The sequence below is a fragment of the Canis lupus genome, chromosome 19 (assembly GCF_011100685.1).
Source record: "Canis lupus familiaris isolate Mischka breed German Shepherd chromosome 19, alternate assembly UU_Cfam_GSD_1.0, whole genome shotgun sequence".
In the NCBI taxonomy this organism is placed as follows: domain Eukaryota; kingdom Metazoa; phylum Chordata; class Mammalia; order Carnivora; family Canidae; genus Canis; species Canis lupus.
The window spans coordinates 30,048,626-30,071,967 of record NC_049240.1 but is presented as its reverse complement, the minus strand read 5'-3'; the positions used below and the strand labels follow the sequence as shown (position 1 = coordinate 30,071,967).

Genomic DNA, 23,342 nt, shown 5'->3' with positions numbered 1-23,342 from the left:
CTGCCTTTGGCCCAGGGCGCGATTCTGGAGACCCGGGATCAAATCCCACGTCGGGCTCCCGGTGCATGGAGCCTGCTTCTCCCTCTGCCTATGTCTCTGCCTCTCTCTCTCTCTCTCTCTCTCTCTCTCTCTGTGTGTGTGACTATCATAAATAAATATAAATTAAAAAAAAAATTTTTTTCTGACATATACAATATCGCTTTTATAATCAGAAAAGGCGACTTGTAACTTCAATTTTTAAAAAGCCTTTCCTATAAATAAGCATGTGACGAAATATTCAACATCAATAGTCATTGGGAAATTATAAATTAAGACCACAATGAGATATTCACTACGCACCAATCAAAATGGCTAAAAAACAGAACAAGGATATGAAAAAACCCAGTCGTCCATTCACTAATGGTGAGAATGTAAAAACAGTACAGACGACTCTGGAAAACAATTAAGCAGTTTCTTTAAAATCAAACCCACCAGATGACCCAGCAATGGGTCCGTGCCCAAGAAAAACACAGGAATAAATGATCCCATCTATATAACATTCTTGAAATAACAAAATCATAGAGATGGTGAACAGACCAGTGGTGGCGGGGGATGATTGGCATGAGGGAGCCTGGCCTGTGCCTCACCAGTGGTGATGGTTCCCTGGAGCTACATGTGAGACAGAACTGGGCAGAACTGCATACACAATGTGTGTGTGTGTCACCAGAGGAATCTATATAAGCCCTGGGCATTGCATCAGTATTGATTTCCTGGCACTGGCATTGCACTACAGACATGTAAGATGTTAAGAGTAAAGGATCATGGGGCAGGAGTACATAGCACTTCCCAGGACATTTCTCTGCAACTTCCTGAAATCCATAGTTACTTCAAAACACAAAATTAAAAATAAAAATGCTCAGCTAAAGGAAACCCTCAGGCCCCACCCAGACTTACGCATTGAGTGTGGCAACAAGGCAGAGGCATGTGCCTTCCCGAGTCCGGAAATTCTTGTGCTTGAAGCCTCCCAGCATTCGGTCCCACACGTACTGTAGATGACAAAGGACAGGTGAGGAGAGGAGGGGGCTTTCATTTCAATATAAGGCTGATGGAAGAGGGACTGCAACAGGTGCCAAGTCAGCCCCAACTTCAATCAATCCATTCCAGCCCCTCAAGGGCATACTGAAACATAGGTAACTTGTATTTCTGTATCAAGTTAGAGTTTTTCCAAACACATTCCTTTATATAACTGCATTTAATTATCCCAACAGCTCTGAAAGAAAGGTGTAATTGTCCCCATTTCATGGATGAGGAAAGTAAGGCCAAGAGAGGTTTGGGTGACTTGCCAAAGAGCACATACTCCTACTGCTCTCCTGGTCAGAAACAGCTGTCCCCAGCCTATCCACAAGTCACACATCTGCTCATCTTTTAAGACATTCTAGGTTTTACCTTCCCTGGATGGCTTTTTCTAATAACCTCTACCACCCTACCCCACCTCCTATACATTGTACAGTTGAAGCCTAGAAGGCCAGGTTGCGTCCCTCTGTTCATCTGTCCCAGCAGCCCCAGCTCACTAGCAGATAGGAATGAGGGCCAGGTCTCCTGACTCCCCAGACACCATGACCACCTCACCTCTTTTCAGAGAAAATGAGTCACCTACACAAATGAGCTCAAGAATCTAATGCATTCAATCAAACACTCAATACCCATGTTAAGCCCACTATTTTAGTCAACACCCTTTGCTATTTATTACTTTTTATAACATCCTGGGGGTGGGGGGGTAGCAGAGACAGATGAAATGTTACGGAGATTTTCATGTGAAACACATCAGCTTTAAAAAATTAAATCTTGGGACATCTGGGTGGCTCAGCCAGTTAAAGCATTCTACTCTAGATTTTTTTTTTAAGATTTTTTTAAAACTTATTCATGAGAGACACACAGAGAGAGAAAGAGAGAGAGAGAAAGAGAGAGAGGGGCAGAGACACAGGCAGAGGGAGAAGCAGGCTCCATGCAGGGAGCCTGATGCGGGACTCAATCCCGGGTCTCCAGGATCATGCCCCAGGCTGAAGGCGGTGCTAAACTGCTGAGCCACTGGGCTCTACTCTTGCTCTTGACTCAGGGTCATGAGTTCAAGCCCCCAGTAAGTGTGGAGACTGCTTAAGGTTCTCTCTCTCCTTGACCCTCTGCCCTCCTGCTTGCACACGCTCTCTAAATTAAAAACATATATAAATAAATAGGTAAATAATCAAAGTAAATAAAAACAAAAGTAGTGAAATCTTTCTACTTTACTTAAATTTCAGAGAGAGAGAGCGTGCACATGTATGAGCTAGGGTGGGGGGAGGAAAGGGAGAGAGAATCTCAAGCAGATTCCCCGATTAGTGCACAGCCCAATGCAGGCCAGACAACGGATGCCAGCAAGCCATGGAGCCCCTCCCTGCCCTACCTGGGGATTAGCAGCTTGATCCATGATCTTCAGCAGCAGAGTTTGGTCTTGCTCTCGCACAGAGTCTTTAGCATCTCCCAGTCTGTCTATTAAACTTGGCAGCACTGAAAATCAAAATGTAAATTGATCAAATGAAAGCCTATTTTGGGGGGTCTGCAGTCACCAACTGGCATTTCAATTACTGGGACGACTAAATGATGTACACCATTCTAGAACCACCATTCCTCACAGTTCTATTCTCCTCACTAAAATCTATGGGAGCTGCTATAAGAATCTGCAAAATCCTTTGTGGGGATATACTACTCGTCTTCTTCCTTAACCGACTAGAGATCCAGCCAGCTCGCAGGACATTTTTAAGCTGGTGAAATATTAAAATGGATGTCAGTGGAAGACATTGGTAAGGAGTCAATGCAAAAGGAAATTTAGTTAAGAGAGGGATACTGCATATTTGCCGATAGAACAGGCACTTATGACTCCATCTCTTTTTCATCTATGCTGTCTGTAATTTTAGAGTATACATGCATGTGTATTAAATGGAGTCTAGCCCCCCACCTAGTGTGGACCATCGGCTGAGGCTCCAAGATCATTGATGTACCGGAAATTAGCTTATTTTTCTGCTTCTTCTAAGTGTATACATACCTTTCCTTTCCAAGAGATATCATGAACAATTCAGCTAACTTATGAGGAAAATGGAATGCTATTAAAATACCAAATTTCTAAAAGTAAGGGAGGTTTTTATTTACAGATGGACAGTTAGTGCCAGAATGGGAAAAGAGTTCTTGACCTTATCCACAAGAGCACGCTGATTAGGAAGGTAACAGAAAATAACAAGTACAAACAACCAAAACTGAGTTCTGTTAAGGAAGGCCCAACAGAGCTGATTGGTGCTTGTATTATCATTATGAAATCCCAGAGGTCAGGAATTTAGAAGGGACTAAATCATATATAAAACGAAACCTGCTTATTTATTTCATTTTGCTAACATATCGTTTTCCCTCCAAAATAGAGAGCGGTCATTTAACATGCATACTTAACATTTATGTTCAAAGTGAAAAAGATAATGCCTCAGATAATGAACTGGAAAAAACTCAGCTGCATCAGATATGCAGGCCTTCTCGAGTGGGAAAGCAAAGCCTCTCAGAACGGGCACACATGATTTTGTGGGCACTAAAATGTAGCACCTATCCAGGTAAGAAAAAAGAGTCAGCAGTAGTACTGCGGGGAGAAGAGCAGCGCTGGAAGAAGCCAGCAGGAAGGCATGGGAAAAACCAACGCTGTGAACCTAGCGGCAGGTGCCCTGGAGCCAGGGGAGGGGCTCTGCGGTGACCCCAGGGCGGGAGGAGGGGCGGTGCTGCAGCCCCAGCAGCGGCAGGATGGCGGAGGCCGTGCGGGCTGCCTGGGACACAGCCGTGGGGTATCGGGAGGCTGAGTGAAGGCGGGGGTGGACGGTGGAGCGCGGCGGGGCCCCCCCACCTGCCCGCAGCTCACCTGTGCCGATCTGCGCCTTGAACCGATCCTGCAGCCGGGTGACCAGCGCGGACAGGATGTCCATGCCGAGCAGAACCACCTGCAAGGGGAGACACCGGGAAGCCATGAGCCGCCGGCCTGGGGGCCCCCGCCCCGGCCCAGCAGCTCCCAGGACGCCCCCCCATTCCGGGTCGGACGCGGTCGGACGGGTCACCCGGGAGCCAAGCCCACTGCAGAGTAGACTGGCCGTGAAGGCGGCTGCTCCGGTACGCAAGGGGCTGTGCCCAGCTTCAAGAGAAAACGGTCGGTGACAGGAAACGGGAAGGAAAAAAAACAAAAAAGAACAAAAAACCCCGCCACGAAGGGACCCGTCCGAGGCGCCAGCGGACGGCGGGGACAGCCGAGCCGCGGCCCCGCCCCCAGCGGCCTCGCCCCCCGGCGGCCCCGCCCCGGCGAGTACGGCGTATGCAAATTACCCGCGGCTGGCGCGTGGCCTTCTGGGTAAAACCAAGCAGCCTATTCGCCACCTTCGAAAGCCCCAGGAAACAAGAAGTTGCTGGTTTGCTTCGGAAGCCGCCTTCGTTGTAGGTATACCCGCTGCCGCGGCTAGGCCGGGAGTCGCGAATCAGTCACCCCAACCCTACCCGGTGTTGGCGCTTCCTGCTAGCAGCGCACGCACGCCTGCCGCCAACCATCCTTTTCTTGGGGTTGCGCTACTGTCCAATGAACGCTTAGTGAGGGCAGTACTGCTGACGCCTGACAACACGCCCGCATCGGCTAAAGCTCTGCTTTACCTCGGTGCAATTTTTGGAAAAAAGAAAAACCTCTTTTCCACGACTTTGAAGTGTAACGATAGTTTAAGTACTCGGGAGAGGCTGCTCGTGTCGCTACGGCTCGTCGCCAGGGGGCGCTGCAGGCTCAACGTTCCCTCCCAAACAGGATAGTCAGTTACTTCTTCTAAACCTTGAAGTTGTAACTTAAGAAAAACTCAGCGGCGGCTGTAGTGAATCCCGTTGGTTTCCTCCGATTACTCAGAAATCTGATCTACCCGCTTTTGAAAGGCCGTAAATACTCTCGGGTATACGTGGACAGAAGCAAGAGAGCTTGACTCGTAAAATCCACTTCTGTGCTTCAGTATGTGGTTAGTAGAAGCGCTGAGCTACCTTAAAAAAGATACTCGTCCCTACAAACCCGTTCTCACTAGAAACTTACGCAACTTTACTGAAACATGGTGCAAAACTGCACGTGGAGTAGTCCCGTATCCTCCAGAACAAATAAATGAACAAGACTGAGGCAATGATGATAATGCAAGGGATGTCGTCATGAGTCCTTTCAAATGTCTGCCCCTGCGTTTTGCATCTTGGAAATACAAAGACTGCAGGCGTTCCTATTCAGCTCGGAATCCACTTCTTCAAAATTACCCGATAAAATAATTAATAAGTAAATAAATAAGGGGCACCTGGGGGGCTCAGTGGTTGAGCATCTGCCTTTGGCTCAGGTCATGATCCCGGGGTCCTGGGATGGAGTTCCCTGTGAGGAGCCTGCTTCTCCCTCTGCCTGTATCTCTGCCTCTTTCTCTGTGTTTCCCATGAATAAATAAATAAAATCTTAAAAAAAAAAAAAAAAAAAAACGCCCAATAATCAGGGCATGAGCTGTCCTTGCAAGGCACTGGCACCTAGAAGATACCAGGAAATAATTCTAAAAAGTTTTTATAAAGAGAACATTGGTTTGTAAAGTTTTTAAAGATATGTAATGGTACAAAACATTTAAAATAGTAGCTTTACTTATCAGCTGAAGAGGATTTAGGCATCACACTGACTTCCAAAGAGTACAGTATGGAAGTAAAGAATAATTTTATGGTGGAGAAACCTAACATCACCTCAACCTTAACAAGGGTCAATATCAAGAGTCACAAATCATGCTGACAGCATATATGCTTGCTGTGGTGTGATTAAAATGATACTTTACGGGACACCTGGGTGGCTCAGCAGTTAAGTGTATCTGCCTTCGTGCTCAGGGTGTGATCCTGGAGTCCCGGGATCTAGTCCCAAGTTGGGCTCCCTGCATGGAGCCTGCTTCTCCCTCTGCCTGTGTCTCTGCCTCTCTCTCTCTCTGCCTCTGTGTGTGTGTGTGTGTGTGTGTGTGTGTGTGTCTCTAATGAATAAAATCTTTTTTTAAAAAATGACACTTTACATCTGTGATGTCCTTCTCAAAACCCGTAAGCCAAATCTAATCACGAGAAAAACATCAAATTCCCATAGAGGGACATCCTACAAAATACTGACCAGTACTGTCAAGGTCACCTAAAACATGGAAGTCCAAGATACTGTCATAACCTAGAGGTGCCTAGGGACACATGATGACTAAATGTAATGTGGCAGCCTGAGTGGGATCCTGGAAGAGATAAAAGCAGGAAAAATGTGAGGAATTCTGAATAAACTATGGACTTGAGTGAATAGTGATGCATCAATATTTATTAATTATAACAACTACACCATACTAATGTCAGATATTAATAGGGAGACGGGGTGTGGGGTGCTACATGGGGCTCTCTATACTACCCTCATAGTTTTTCTGTGAATCCAAAACCATCCTAAACATTAAACCTTGTATTTTAAAAACAGAGGCCATCCATTTAATTGGAATTGGCTTTTCCCTGATGAAACGCTAAACATGAGTATGGCTGTGTCACTGGTTGGAGGTGGAAGTGTTACTTATTACAGTTACTTATTACAAAATACTAAAAATGCTGTCTTCAGGTTCTCACCACATCCCTTCCTAACTCATTCCCCCTAAAGTAGAAGAGGGCTGTTATTACACCTTCATTTTGAATGAATTCAAAATTCTATCAGATATCAGAGCCCTTTTTGGTTAAACCACCTGTGAAATTTGAGGGAACATACAGACTTTCATCTTTTCCAGGATGGAAGTTTACTTGGTAGGTTTGACCAGATCTGGCATAGCTAAATCCTAGAGAGTAAATTTCAAAAAGGTTTGCCAAGGGACACCTGGGTGGCTCAGCGGTTTAGCGCCACCCTCAGCTCAGGGCGTGATCCTGGGATCCCGGGATCAAGTCCCACGTCAGGCTCCCTGCATGGAGCCTGCTTCTCCCTCTGACTGTGTCTCTGCCTCTCTCTGTCTTTCGTGAATAAATAAATAAAATCTTTCAAAACAACAAAACTAAATTTAAAAAGCCTTGCCCAGACAGACTGGGGAGTCCAGAGACTCCCCAAGAAGCCTAGGTTGGCAGATGCAGCTAAGGCCCAGTGAAATAGGACAGGAGAGAAGAGAAGAGAGTCCCAGGCACCGTCACAGGAGAATCAACTACTACTTTGGAAGGAAGCAAAAGGGTTCATTTATAGTTGTCCAGTTCACCCTGAGTCACAGCCCCAGTGGGCAAGGAAGGGCATCATCACCCACAAACGTTTATCTTCACAGCTCAGGCCCTGCTCCTGTTTCCATTTCCTTACTGAAGAAAGAGATACATGGATAAAGTCATTGCCCAGAAGACCATAATTTGTGGCTATGAAGCCTCTGTGTGCCTCAATTTCCTACCTATAAAATGGAGACAACAGTAACAGCTACCTCAGGCATCACTATCTGTATGTGAAGTGCTTGACATGGTGCTCGGTGCATGGTGAGGGCTAGACTACACACCTGGTGGCAGTTATCACCAGCTCACAGTCACTGCCATAAGCATGGGCAATAGTTACCGATCGGTGGTCCAGCAGAGGCCTGGGATTCCTGATGACAAGAGACTCAGCTGGCACAGAAGACTTCCAAGAAAGAGTCACACTACGTGAGGCTAAATTTGAAAAAACTAGCCTCGCACCAAAGGGAAGGACAACCTCTAAGCAGAGGGCAGTGTGCATGCAAAGATGTGAGGCAGCTGCCACGAAGGGGAAAGCTGGAGGGGAGGGCAGGCAGGGTGGGGAAGTTGCAGGGGAGGAAGCTCCCGAAGGGCCTCAGACATGTCTGGAAGACAGTGAGCAGCCTCTGAAGGGCTATACCAGTAAAGAGGGAGTGCCAGGGAGCTGCAGTTTTATAGACAGGACAGGGTGAGCAGCATGAGGAAGGTGGTCTGGGAGAGACAGGGCAGGGGCGGGGAGGGGACCGGGCTCACACCCAGCACTTAAGGCCTTTAGTTTTCACTAAGCCATTAAGTCTGCATTACCTTTAAGTGCCTCCTTCAATATTCTTTTTCGTTTTCTGAGTTTATACTGGTTTCCACAGCAGAACCCCTCAAATGAAAGAAATGCTGTGCCTTGTATTTCTTCAAAATTTCCATAATATATATAGCATAACAGTGAATTCATGGTAAATGGTCAGTAAACCCCTACTATACTAAACAAAAACAAGCTACTTTAATTAGTAATGAATTCATTTGATGGAGGAGTTCTCAAGGTCTGACACAATTCCTTTATCCTATAACTTAAAAAAAAAATGCTTTGAAAAGGAGTTTGTAATTGCTAAGTAACTCAGACTAACTCTTATGCTGAAAACTCCTAAATTATAAAAGAATATCTGCTTGGAAACATCAGAGGACAAGGAAGGCAAAGAAAAGATACCAGGTCATGAAACATAAGTAAACTAAAATCCAGAGGGATAAGCACGCAGCAAATGGTTGACTTTTGCCCTCATGCCATTTAAACACTGGGAAAGGACAACTGAGACACTGAGAATTGTTTTCAGTGATCATGTGGATCTAGGAAAACAAAGGTTGGATTCCAGAGCCCTCAAAGGTTGGTAGCCTGGATAGCACCCTACCACTTGAAATCCAAATGGCTATACCTTAGGAGAGTGAATTGAAAGTAAAACAGCCTTCCGATGGACCACAGACCAGCTTCCAGGAATCTGATTGGTCAAAAAAAAAAAAAAATATATATATATATATATATTAATATTAATCCCGGACATTACACGATCTTAGATTAGTGGGGCCCTAAAGCCCCTGGCAGATGAAAATCCCAATCACTTCCAGATGGAGAGATCATCCTAATCCAGCCCTCAATTTACTTCTATAAACAACTTTCAGATGTAATGTCCAAAACATAACCAAAGATAACCGATAACCAGACACACTCAACAACTATAAATGAAAACTAGCAGAAACACATGAACTACGCACATGAAAATAATAAGAAAGAGAATTTAAAATAATAATTCTGGGTTGCCTGGCTGGCTTAGTCAGTAGTGTATGTGACTCTTGATCTCAGGGTCATGAGTTCAAGTCCTATGGATACAAGAGTTACTCTAAAAATATATAATAATTCTTACTATGTGTAAGAAGATAAAACACATGATTAAAATTTGGGGGACAGAAAGTACTTCTAAAAAAGTGACATCAATTTTTAAAAGCACCAAATACTACAATATCCAAAATTCAGTCCTCAATGGATAGGCTTAAAAGCACACTGGGGATCCCTGGGTGGCGCAGCAGTTTAGCGCCTGCCTTTGGCCCAGGGCGCGATCCTGGAGACCTGGGATCGAATCCCACATCGGGCTCCCGGTGCATGGAGCCTGCTTCTCCCTCTGCCTATGTCTCTGCCTCTCTCTCTCTCTCTCTCTGTGTGACTATCATAAATAAATAAAAATTTAAAAAAAAAAAAAAAAGCACACTGGATGCTAAGTCTGCAGACAAAAAAAAAAAAAAAGGATTTCAAAAAGGGAAGTCAGCAACAGCAGGTAAAAAGCAATAGTTGATACCCATTTGGATTACTATAATAACAAAAATGGAAGGGAGGAAGGAAATAACAAGTGGTGGGGAGGACATGGAGAAATTAGAATATCTGGTACACCACTGGTAGAAATATAAAGCAGTGCAGTCACTGTGAAAAATGATATGATGGCTACTCAAAGAACAAAACACAAAATTAACATATGATCCAGCAATTCCACTTCTGGGTATATACCCAAAAGGAGTGAAAGCAGGGTTCCAACAGATAACTTGTACTCTTATATTCCTAGCAGCAATATTAAAAGCGGAAAGAGCCAAATTTTGACACAAGTGTGAAATCAAGCATCATACTTAATGAGCTACTGGAAACAAAAATTAAATGTATAAAACTTACAAAGAAGCAAAACTGTCATTATAAATGGAAAATGTGGGGGATCCCTGGGTGGCGCAGCGGTTTAGCGCCTGCCTTTGGCCCAGGGCGCGATCCTGGAGACCCGGGATCGAATCCCACATCGGGCTTCCGGTGCATGGAGCCTGCTTCTCCCTCTGCCTATGTCTCTGCCTCTCTCTCTCTCTCTCTCTCTCACTGTGTGCCTATCATAAATAAATAAAATTAAAAAAAATAAATAAATAAAAATAAATGGAAAATGTAACTACAAGTAGAAAAATCTGGAAGATCTACAAATACAAAATTTAAAACTGAGGGGCACCTGGGTGGCTCAGTTAAGCATCTGCCTTCAGTTCAGGTCATGATCTCGGGGTCCTGGGATAGAGACTCACATCAGGATCCCCACTCAGCAGGGAGTCTGCTTCTCCCTCTGTGCCCATGTTCTCTCTCTCAAATAAATAAAATATTTTTTAAAAAACGAGCTAAGTCAATATACAAGAGAAATCAATTACATTTCCGTACAAGAAGCCAAAAAGGAAAATGTTTAAGTTTTCATATTCGACTGCACAAAAATAAATGCCTAGGAATAAATCTAGCCAAAATAAATATATACCCAAAAAGTTATGGAACAATTAAAAAAAATTAAAGAGAACTAAAATAAATGAAAAGGTAAACTACAGGTTGATATACTCACTACTATGAAATTTTCATTTTTCTCAAATTGATCTACATTCAGTAAGATTTCAATCAAAATCTCAACTAAAATATATTTTTAAAAACTTCTCAAGTTGATTACAAAATCTGTGTGGAAATGTCAATGGCAAGAGTGACAAAAACTTGCTCCCACTGTATATCAACATTTATTATAAAATGGCAATACTTAAGGTAATATGCTATCAGGTCAAGAAAAAAATATATCAACAGAACAGAATAAACAGACTCACATATATATGGGCACTTAACTTATGACAATGGGGCATAGTGAGAACAGGGCCACTGAATATATGGAATAAAAAAAGAAACTAACTGCTATCTCATACCATACACAAAAATGAATTCCTGGTAACAATATAAGTGTGGAAACATAAAATAATAAAGCTTTTAGAAAATGACCTAAGAAAATAGTAGGGCACAACAAACACAAACCCTAGAGGGAAAGACTGATTGAAGTCTATCAAACTGAAATTAAGAACTTTGGCATACCAAACACTGTAGGAAAGTGAAAACAAGTCACACAGGAAAAAGTTATTTATGAAACAAATAAGCAACAAAAGGCCTGATTCTAGAATATATACATATATCAATCTTGTACAAACTAACCAATAGGCAATCCAGAACAAAAATGGGCAAAATATCTGAAAAGACACTTCATAAAAGACAGCAATGGTCAGAAGTACACAAAAAGTTGCCCAGTTTCCATTAGTCAGCAGAGAAATGCAAATTGAAAGTATAAGGAGACATTACTACTTACTTCCCAGAATGGCTAAGTTAAAGACTGACAAGACCAAGTATCAACAAGAACATGGAAACTCTCATACATTCTGGTAGGAATGTGAACTGGTACAACCAACACTTAAGAAAACACCTTGGGAGGATCCCTGGGTGGCTCAATGGTTTAGCGCCTGCCTTTGGCCCAGGGCATGATCCTGGAGACCTGGGATCGAGTCCCACATCAGGCTCCCTGCATGGAGCCTGCTTCTCCCTCTGCCTGTGTCTCTGCCTCTCTCTCTCTCTGTGTGTCTCTCATGAATAAATAAATAAAATCTTTAAAAAAGAAAAAAAAAACCTAAACGCCCTAAAGTGAAGCGTTCAGGGTTGTTTCCACTAGAAAGGAAAGAGAAAGGAAGGAAGGAAGGAAGGAAGGAAGGAAGGAAGGAAGGAAGGAAGGAAGGAAGAAAGGAAGAAAGGAAGAAAACACCTTGGTATTATCCACCAAATTTGTAGCAATTCCACCACTAGAAATACGCCGAAATAGATATACATGTACATGTATTACAGGTGAAGTATACAAAATTTCTCAGGGCAGCACTATTTATAATAGTCTAAAACTAGAAATCCATGAGGCCCCTACTGCAGAATGTAGGACTTGTAGTTTTCATACTAAAGAATACAATAAATAAAAACAAATGAATCATAAGCATACTCAATTACACAGATAAATCTCATAACAAGTGAAAAGGCCAGACACAAAGTATCTATATATTTTTATGAAATTCAAAAACAAGCAAACATGAACTATGATTTTAAAGCGCATTTTTGTGTAATAAAACTAAAAAGGGAAGCAAGAAAGTGATTATATAAAAGTCAGGAAGAGTGTCTGCTTTGGGATATGTTCTCCTTCTTTTCCAGAGTACCAATTAAACTGCGTTAGCTTTCTCACAACTCAGAAACTGTGTCTTTGTGTTTCATGCACTTTCTTTCTACATATAGTTCACATTTTTTTGAAGTTTAAAAACTAAAAAAGCTGTAGTGTTTCTGGACCCCTTGACCTATAAGTCTGTGGCAAGTGGCTAGGCTTTGTCTCTGCCTCTTTCCAAACCACCAGTGAAAACACCAAAATAGAAGCCACTACAATTCTCCTTCTGGACAGTGTAACATCTGCTCATTCCTTCCCCCAAAAAAACATAGGAGACAAGTTAGGTAGGAAGACCACTGCAGGGATACCTGGGTGGCTCAGTCAGTTAAGCATGAGCCTTCAGCTCAGGTAATGATCTCCGGTCCTGGAACTGAGCCCCGCATCAGACTCCCTGCTCAGTGGGGAGTCTGCTTCTCCTTCTCCCTCTGCTTCCCACCCCCCCCCCGTATGCTTTCTCTCTCTCTCAAGCAAATAAATAAAATCTTACCAAAAAAAAAAAAAAAAAAAAGAAAAGGCTCCTGGATGACTCAGTTGGTTAAGTGTCTGCCTTTGGCTCAGGTCATAACAGCAGGGACCCAGGATCGAGTCTCACATCAGGCTCCCTGCTCCTCAGGGAGCTTGCTTCTCCCTCTGTCTCTGCCTCCCTCTTTCTCTGTTTCTCATGAATGAATAAATAAATCTTAAAAAAAAAAAAAAGGAAGACCACTGCATTTCTTAAGCTTCAGAAGATTGGACTGGCTTGAGTAAATATAATATTTTGCACTCATATTGTACTTTGCTGTTTTTTTTTTAAGATTTTATTTATTTATTCATGAGAGACGCAGAGAGAGAGAGAGGCAGAGACACAGGCCGAGGGAGAAGCAGGCTCCATGCAGGGAGCCTGATGTGGGACTCGATCCCAGGTCTCCAGGATCACACCCCGTGCTGAAGGCGGCGCTAAACCACTGGGCAACTGGGGCTGCCTTACTTTGCTGTTTTTAAGGCACTCTGGGGTGAATCTGAATAATCTCACAACAACCTGAAATATGGACTGTACTATCCTGAATTTGCAAATGAGGAAAATAAAGCCCAAAGAGGTAAAAAGACTTAACCAGAAGTCATGAAGTTGGGATAGTGACGGAACTGAAAATAAACCCAAGCCCCCTGATCTTATCAAGACCATCTGAGTAGAGCAAAATCACAATATCCAAAACCCCATGCTTATCATCTTTCTTATCTCTCTCTAGCTGGCTTACATATGACCTTGAGCAAGACACAGCACTTCTCAGCCTGTAATACCAGATAACCTCCCAGGTCGGCCTCAGCTGTACACTTCTCTGATGTCCTGATAGTGCCCAGAACAGGAGAAAGTTGCAGGGCTTTGTCACATAGATCTGGGATCGAATACCACTCTACCACCCCTACTGGCCAGCTGGGCTACTCCATCTCCAGGCTCCACAAGCTTCATCGGTAAGATCAGAACAATTGTACCTTACAGAATATACATGAGGGTTAAGAGTTTTAACACACACCTGTAATGCAGTAGGCATTCAGTAAGTGCCTCTTCCCTTCTTTATGAGGCACTTAAGAAGAAAAGAACTTAAGAAAAAAAAGAAAGCCTGGCCTCACAGAGGAGGATCATAGAACAAAGAAGAAAGTAAGGATACCCCAAATCTGTCACTCTACAAGAACTCTATTAACATTTTGATGATTGTCCCAAAAGACATCTCTGCATACGCACATTTCCATGTAATTTCACATAAACAAGTGAGAGAGAGATAGAGGCAGATAGATGTAGAGATTTTGTTGCTTAATATGCCATGGAAGTCTTCCCAAACTAACAGTAAAGGACCTATACCTCCATCTGCAGTAGCTGTCTGATACCCTGTTGTATCATAAATACTGATCCACTTTCCCAAAGTAATGCTGGCATTCAGGTCTGTTTAGAATTTTTTACTATCTCAGACAATTCCTTGATGGGTACTCCCTTCCACACGTGTACATGGTTATCTCCTGAGGACAAATTCTGAAAAGGACAACTGCTCGGTCAAAGGGAACACACACTGTACACTTGATGAGGTCTATTTTTAACATAATGCACTAGATGCCCTGTGGGGCTACAGGCTGCTGACTTCTACAAATCTGCTGGTTATTTTAAAAGACTCTATATCGCAACCTTATTAAATAAGGAGGAAATTAATTAGCACTCTATGCTGCATTCACTTTTAATTCCAAGAATAAGAGCACAATACAAATACAAAAAAAAAAGGGTATGAGAAAGTCAGTGACTTTGCATATTCACATGTAGGATGGGGAGAATTATTCATCCAAACTGATTGTCCTTCAAAGTAGTCATGTGAGGGAGTCCCTGTGACCCTCATCCCAGTGATAATGCTACCAGATTCCTCTAGAATGGGCTCCAGAGCTGTAAGTCTGTTAAAATATCAGTCATTAATAGTAGACTAATGGGACTAATCAAGTTATCAGCTTGTTACCTGTCATTGCCCACATATAAGGATTTTACCAATGGTAAAGGAACTTCCATCACTTTATTTTTATGTATAAGCATCAATAGGCCAGGTGAGGCTAGAAGGCACAGTCTGAATAGAGAGAGAGGCAGTTAGTAAAAACAGATCTAGTCTCATATAACTTTGAGCAGTGACAGAAACATTCTGTCTGCGCCATCCGATGCAGCAGCCACTAGCCACATGTGGCTACTGAGCAATCGAAACATGAGTGTGAATGAGAAACAGAGCTCTAAATTTTACTTAAAACATGAAGTTACCTAACTTTACATAGCCACAGGAGGCCCACAGCTACCATGCTGGACAGCACAGCTCCACACCAATGGTTGCGAGCCTGAGCTGGTAAAAACCCAGGTCAGGGGATCCCTGGGTGGCTCAGCGGTTTAGCGCCTGCCTTTGGCCCAGGGCGCGATCCTGGAGTCCCGGGATCGAGTCCCACGTCAGGCTCCCAGCATGGAGCCTGCTTCTCCCTCCTCCTGTGTCTCTGCCTCTTTCTCTCTCTCTCTATCATAAATCAATCAATCAATCAATCAATCCCAGGTCAGTGTGTGAGGGGGCAGGGGAACACCTCCCAAAGCTCTTCTCACGTGACACCATGTTAGAGATAAGGTAGGCCAGATTTTCTGGTTATCTGGTATTACAGGCAGATCTCCAGATTTTCAACACTGGCAACTTCCTAAATGAATTCTAAGGGACCGGTAACAAACAAAGAAAACATGCTGGGGGTCAAATCCAGCCAAAGACCCCTAAATCTGCAACTTCTCTCTTCCAGATACATCTCATAAATGTAAGATCAGGCACCAAAACATTCAGTTGTCTAAGGGATGAAGCAAAGATTCCAGCTGCCCCTGAGCTGAGCAACGCCAATCAGCCAGCAAGGCTCACAGCTCTGGCCCCTGCCCCACACTCTCCCAAGAGTCTCCCTATGCTACTCCTCCAAGGCCCCAGTCCTGATCCTTCCAGTAGAATTTTTTAGCTAGCCCAGTCTAGGAGATCTTCCAGTCTCCTGAGTCCACGCAGGCCAAGACCTGCATCTCTCTCCAGTTCCTTTACATGCATCTCTCCAAAACGACTACTAACTACTCAAAGCAGGATGGTTCCTCATACATGAGGCTTTCTCATTCCCACCCACTTCCCAAGAGATAGCAAAGGCATGGGGGGCAAGTGGGCCAGGAGGCACAGGGAGAATCAACTGCTACCTTGCATACAGTCTTTTTATTATATTATTTAATCCTCACAACAATATCTTGAGCCAAATACCACACCTATAAATATCCCTACTTTACAGATGAGGAAACAGGCAACTGGGCAAAGTCATTCAGCTATTAAGTGGCTCAAGTAATATCCATTAATCAATCAGTCTTACAAAAGGGCAAACCAAGAATGCTAAGATTGTAATGACAAAGTCTGCGACTCGTATGTGCATGCCTACCCCAGAGAACCATCTGCCCACTGCCTACTGGTACTGGCAAAAAGTGGGCATTGTTCCCAGCAGCCAAAAAGTGGTGGCAAACCAAATATCCATCAACTGGTGAACAGATAAAGCACAGTACATCCATACAACTAAATACCATTCAACAGGGACGCCTGGGTGGCTCACTGGTTGAGCGTCTGACTTTGGCTCTGGGCGTGATCCTGGAGTCCCGGCATCGAGTCCCACGTCAGGCTCCCTACATGGAGCCTGCTTCTCCCTCTGCCTGTGTCTCTGCCTCTTTCTCTCTGTGTCTCTCATGAATAAATAAATAACCTTTAAAAAAATAAATAAATATATAAATGCCATTCAACAATAAAGAGGAACAAAGGACTGATACACGCTACAATACAGATGAACAAAGAGGCTACATACAAGAAATCAGACACAAAAGAGGACATATTGTATGATTTTGTTTATACGAAATGTCCAGAAAAGGCAAATCTACAGGCACAGAAAATAGACAAATAATTGCCTACAGCTAGGGGTGGGAATGGGACTGACTGCAGCTGGGGATTGGGGGTCTTTTGAGAGCAATGGGGAAATGTACAATTTTGTAAATTTACTAAAAATAACTGATACATGAAACAGATGAATTTTATGATACATAAATTATACCTCTATAATTCTGTTTTTTATTTTTTTTAAAGATTTTATTTATTCATGATAGACAGAGAGAGAGAGAGAGAGAGAGAGAGAGAGAGGCAGAGACACAAGCAGAGAGAGAAGCAGGCTCCATGCAGGGAGCCCGATGCGGGACTCGATCCCGGGACCCCAGGATCACGCCCCAGGCCAAAGGGCAGGCGTCAAACCACTGAGCCACCCAGGGATCCCCTATAAACCTGTTATTTAAAAAAATCAGTTTGGGGCACCTGGTGGCACAGTTGGTTAAGTGTCCTACTCTTGGTTTCGGCTCAGGTCGTGATCTTAGGGTCATGGGATCAAGCCCCATGTCAGGCTCCACACTCAGAATAGAGTTGGCTTGAGTCTCCCTAAGTTTTCTCTCTCCTTCCACCCACCGCTCCCCAGCTTCCCACCCACACCAATATGCCATGGAAGTCGGCTTAAGTCTCTCTAAAGACTCTCTAAAATAAATAAATAAATAAATAAATCTTTTTTAAAAAATCAGTTACTGGGCTTAAAAGAACTGATCCTTCTGGTGACTGGATCATGAAGAACTGATGACATCTGCCAAAGGCAAGTACTGGTTATTCATCGATCCAGAAACACTGGATAGATGTTGCAGAAGGAAAAGCAAGGCCACAGGTCAGGTCAGAGCTTGTGCAGAGCAAAAGTCCTTCCCAATTCTCCTGAGAACTCTGAAGAGGTCATGGTGCACACCAGGCTCAACAGTTCTGCTTGCGGCCCGCTAACCACCCATGGTTTTCCTGAATGGGCTATGCTCTTTCCTTACATGTGTCCCTGCCTGAAACATTCTACTTTCCCTCTCTGTACACTCTTCTCTTCTTTCAGAGCTCTCTTCAAGCACCATGAATTCCAATGTCCTCCCATTTATATCCACTAGCCCAAAACAGAAAGCTGTGTTTCCAGCATCCCCACCATACACAGTTCTTCTAGCTGTCAGACGCAAGGGACCTCTGGTTTTTAAACCATTTATCTGCCTAGTGCCTAGAGTCTAGACTTTAAGTTTCTGTAAGGCAGGCTCTGCATCTTCTCCATCTCTGTATCATCAGTGTCAACCATAATGCTAGCAAATCTGGGGAGGTGAGGGTGGATAGAAAGTGGTTGGATATGACAGTAATAATAGTGCAAATTGTTATTTAGTTCATGTTTGAACTAAGCATTGCATTAACAATCCAAAATACAGTAACTGGCATTAAGACCCTCTCACTTCCTCCTACTTTTATCCTTGTTTCCATCCTGTCCTCATTCCATCTATTCTCACCACACAACCAGAGGTACTTTTAAATATTTTTTTTCTTTGTTTATTTTAGAGAAAGAGAGAGAGAGAGCAGGGGAAGGGCAGAGGGGAGGGAGAGAGAAAGAATCTCAAGCAGACTCTATGCTGAGCATGAACTCTGACATGGGGCTCGATCTCATAATCCTACGATTATGACTGAGCTGAAACCAAGAGTCAGACAGACAGTTATGACTAACCCACCCAGATGCCCCAACCAGAAGGTCCTTTTAAGGGTACTCATATCATGCCACTCCTATGCTCCAAAGCCTTCAATGGCTCCCACGTCGGGTAAGAGAGGGTCTTTACAATGGCCTACAAGCCCTCACAGCCTGACCTCCTATTCCCTCACTAGCTTATGGCTGCCCCTCTCCCTTCAGGGGCCTCCTGGCTATTTGTCAAATGTCCCCTCTTTGTACCTAAGTTTCTCTCCCTAGAATGCTTTCCCCCAAGATATCCACTTTGTCTGCCCAGCATTTCATTCCAACATTTGCTGAACAGCTATCTGTTGGTCAGGTCCATTGCAACCGGCCTACTGAATACTATGGGCGAGTACCACGTGTGTCCTTCCACTTTGCTTTATTTTTCTCCAAAGCATTTATCACTCTCTAGTACTCTATAAAATTCACTCAGTTAACTTGCTTATGGATTCTTTCTTCCAAGTAGAACATCTAATTATTCATTACTAGTGTCCAGAACCTTGTTTGTTTTTTTAAAATGCCGGCAACTTCTGTGAATGCTGAGGCTTACCCTAGGTTCCACGAGAGCAGGTGGTAGAACTTATTCCTTCCTGGTTAGTAGTGCAGGTGCTAAATTCTGCTGGGGCCCATCTCAATTGATACTTTAAAGCAGAGACCTCTACTTTGATTACACATCCTTATTAGAGTACTTCATATGCATATTTCTTTATAATCTATAAATCTGCTGTTATGCAGATATACAGTAAAATTATAAAGTACACGAAAAATTCAATACTTTTGAAAAACAGAATTGAAAATCAATTTAACAGGGGCTCTAGCATGTTCTTACTGTGGCCCAATGACCTGCCTGGGTCCCATCAAGAAGCCCACTTATCTAAAAGTAAAGCAGTATCCACTGTGAAGTTGTACCTTGCTTTGACTGGAAAGGAGAGAACACCACAACAGAAAGAAATCCTCCAGGGTTCCACTTCCTAGGAAACACCTCACTGTCAATCAGGAGAAGAGTGATTTAAAAAAAAAACATATTCCCAAGTCTCGCAGATTCCAAACTATGATGAATTTCAGAGCTAGCCAAATTCTGGCACACACTGCGCAGATATTTTATAAGAATGATCTTGCAAACCAAAGCTTTCAACATGGCTTGGGTACCTTAATAACATTTTATGAAAAAATCAATCTACTGGACTGCATAATCAACAAAACTACTGCAAAGTACAGATGGCCATTCTTTGTCTGAACTCAAGGAGAAAGCGTTACTTAAAGTTACCATGATGGAGGCAACAAGGTATGGACCACAGCTGGTGAGATGTGCAAACCACACAAACCAGAATGAGCAGTCTTCAGAAACCCAGTACTCGGGGCCCAAGGGGCGAGAAGATCCAAAAAAAAAAAAAAAAAAACAGAGAATAGTCTTTAGAGTCAGACAAAACTGGGGTTCAGACTGTGGCACCACTATTTTTACTAGCTTGGGGACTCTAATAAAGTTAACATCTCAAAGTTCATATATGAATCTACAAAATGGGATACTAATATCCCCTTCTGCAGGTGACTGGGAGGACTACTAAAGCAATCTATTTAAATTATCAAGCACAGTGAGCCACACACAGTAAACATGGCCCTAATATGTTAAGCTTTGGGACTTTATGAGGTATCAAAATAGAAATATCCTTGGGGCACTGGGTGGCTCAGTTAGTTGAACATCTGCCTCTTGGTTAGGCTCAGGGTTGTGAGACTGAGCCCCACATCAGGATCCGTGCTCAGCATGTAGTCTGCTTGTCCCTCTCCAACTACTCCTCCCCTCTGGGCTTGTGCATGTTCTCTCTCCCTCTCTCTCTCTGATAGGGAGGGAGGGAGGGAGGGAGGGAGGGAGGGAGGGAGGGAGGGAGGGAGACAGACAAAAATCTTTTTTTATAAAGAAAATAAAAATATCCTGTAGGCAGATGTCTGCTAGCTGAAGCCCAGGAGAAAAGGAAGTCTGAGGTGCAAATATTGGTCTAAGAACCATAAGTATGAATGAGATTCCCCGGTGAGAACATGCAACAACAGACCAAAAACATCCTATTAGAAACCGATAGCAGTACAGCCAACTGGAAGCACCAGAACATTCCCACAGTCAAATAGGATGGGAATATAGGAATATTCTGATTAGCATTCTGACAAGCCTTAGCAATACAGTAAGAAAAAAGAATAAAAAGAACTAAAAAATAAAAGACATTATCACCAACACTTGCAAATAATAGTCTACTAAGAAAATACAAAACTATCAACTGAAAATTAGAAGTGACAACAGAATAAGTTGGCCAAATATCATACTTATATAGAAAAATATTTTTTTTCATTATGTCTATCAGAACCAGGAAGAAAGTCTAAGGGGAAGAAAATCAAATTTACAACTCCAACAAAAACATATAGTAATTAGGATTGAGCCATAAGACCTATGTGAAGAAACTATAAAAATTTTACTAATGGGCATAAAGAAAGCACAAATAAAGGAAGAGAAATGTCTTATTCTTAAAGGAAAAAAAATAATAATAAACACAAGTAGGGGCACCTGGGTGGCTCAGTGGTTGAGCATCTGCCTTCAGCTCAGGTAGTGATCATGGGATCCTGGGATCGAGTCCCAGGGAGCCTGCTTTTCCCTCTGCCCATGTCTCTGCCTCTCTCTTTGTGTCTCTCATGAATAAATAAATAAAATCTTTAAAAAAAAAAAAAAAGAATAAACACAAGTAAAAGAGAAACAACAAACTGGGCAAAAGCTATTTGTAAAATATGTAGGGAAGGAACACATTCATGACTTTAAAAAAAAAAACCCTACAATAATTTTTTAAAATAAATTTTTATTTTTAAATGGACAATTCATTCTATATAACATCAATAATCATACAAAGTTGCTCAATCTCACTTATATTCAAAGAACTGCAAAACACAATAATGGTACACCATTTATAACCTATCGGACTGAGACATTTTAAAAGATTAATAATGGCCTATGTGTTTGGAGGGTTCAGAATAACAGACACTAGCATAAGGAGCTTGCAACCCTAGGAAGTGTAACTGATACAGGATCTGGACAATTGATAGCTATCAAATTTTTAATATGTATAAAGTCTGACCCAACAAATTCATCTAGTAATCTATTTCAGAAACATTAACACAAGTATGCTAAGCAATACAGTTGCATGCAACCATTGATCTCTACAGCATTATTTTGTAGAAGAAAAACATTAAAAATAATTCTGGGACCCCCTCCTGGCTCAGTCAATGGAGAATGTGACTCTTGACCTCACAGTCATGAGTTTGAGCCCCATGTTGGGCATAGATCTTACTTAAAAGTAGTAACAATAATAATATCCATCAACAGGTGATTGGGTGAATTAGTTATATGTACATGTGTGCTATCTGAATAATTAAAAGCAGTAACAAATAGGGGCACCTAGGTAGCTCAGTCAGTTGAGCATTCACCTTCTGCTCAAGTCATAATCCTGGGGTCCTGGGATCAGACTCCCTGGCTCAGTGGGGAGTCAGCGTCAGCTTCTCCTTCTCCCTCCCCCCCTTCTCCTTGCTTGTGTGCTCTCTCTCTCGAATAAATAAAATCTTTTAAAATTTTTTTAAATTTTAAAAATTAACAAATACAGTAGCAATGAATAATCCATAAATGAAGTTAGAAAACCACTCCATTTACAACAGCACCAAAAAGAAGAAAATGCTTAGGAATAAGTTTAGCAAGAAAAAAGTGCAAGACTTGCACACTGAAAACTACAAAATACTTCTGAAAGGAATTCAAGAAGACCTAAATAAACAGAAAGATATCCTCTGTTCATGGAGAAGACAATACCACTAAGGTGGCAATATTCCCTAAATTGATCTACAAAGTCAATGCATTTGCTATCAACATTCCAGCTGCCTTTTTCTGCAAAAATTAACAAGCCACAGTATGGAGTTTAAAAAAGAAAAGCAAACTGCAGCACAGTATGTATATCACGTGACCCTGTTTGTTTTTTTGTTTTTTTTTTTTAAGATTTTATGTATTTATTCATGAGAGAGACAGAGAGAGGGGGGCAGAGACACAGGCAGAGGGAGAAGCAGGCTCCATGCAGGGAGCCCCATGTGGGTCTCGATCCCAGGACTCCAAGGATCACGCCCTGGGCTGAAGGCAGGCGCCAAACCGCTGAGCCACCCGGGGATCCCCCTTATTTGTTTTTTTTTTAAAACTTACATGCAATGTTTGTGTACAAGTAACTTTGCATTATCGGGAACAGACTTTTTTTTACCCCTGCACCTCACACATGTCTGTATTATGAAACTTTTACAACAAGCACATATAATTTCATAGTGTTAAGAAAATCATGATAAAAAAGCTTTTTAATATTTTAAGTTTTAAACAAATCAATTTAAATTCTCTGACAGGCTGCCTGCCAGAAAGGAATGGAAGATGGCCTTTGGTCCAGGTTTAGTCTACACAGCTGAGAAGGAATCTACATCCCCGAACACCCTTCTGCCCCAAGTTTATTCCATGTCTGGCAGGAGACTATGACTTTCAGGAACACGCATCCTAAGAGCAGCCAGTGACTGACAACCACTGAAGCTACAAGAGGGGTGCGTGTGGATTCATTGTACATTCTACTTTCATGCAGCTTTGAATTTTTCAAAATACAAAGTGAAAGAAAAATACAGGTACCTAGTCTTTGATCTTCAGGGTCCGGCCCTCCTTAACTAGTTAGGGATCTGGAATAAGACTCATGACCAATGTTCTGGGAAGAAAAAATCACTCACTGTATTGTATCCTAAGGCCCTCCTGTCCCTTACCCTAAATGCTACAATGCGTTAGGACAGTATCTTGAAGTGCTGTGATCTTCTACAACCACTATCAAAGGAAAACCCCGATAAAATAAAACAATACAAGTATTTGGGGTTTTTTTTTGTTTTTTTTTTTTTTAATTT

The 23,342-nt window shown here is 42.6% G+C and overlaps 1 protein-coding gene, 1 long non-coding RNA gene and 1 other non-coding gene across 19 annotated transcripts in view; 2 read left to right on the top strand and 1 right to left on the bottom strand.

Moving 5' to 3' along the window:
* The window catches only part of CLASP1 (cytoplasmic linker associated protein 1), a 267,247-nt gene that overhangs the window by 172,785 nt on the left and 71,120 nt on the right, over positions 1-23,342 (bottom strand). For all 17 annotated transcript variants that reach the window (XM_038564898.1, XM_038564899.1, XM_038564902.1 and 14 more), the window contains exons 3-5: positions 3,908-3,986; positions 2,420-2,523; positions 934-1,025 (exon numbers count right to left, since the gene is read on the bottom strand). In XM_038564898.1, coding sequence (XP_038420826.1) covers positions 934-1,025; positions 2,420-2,523; positions 3,908-3,986 — 275 coding nt within the window. The remainder of the gene's footprint in view (positions 1-933; positions 1,026-2,419; positions 2,524-3,907; positions 3,987-23,342) is intronic.
* On the top strand, positions 2,682-23,278 carry LOC119877280. Its single transcript, XR_005374069.1, has 3 exons — positions 2,682-2,816; positions 13,535-13,757; positions 22,809-23,278. It is a non-coding gene; the product is annotated as an uncharacterized LOC119877280 (long non-coding RNA).
* On the top strand, positions 4,577-4,701 carry LOC119864513. Its single transcript, XR_005374347.1, has one exon. It is a non-coding gene; the product is annotated as a U4atac minor spliceosomal RNA (small nuclear RNA).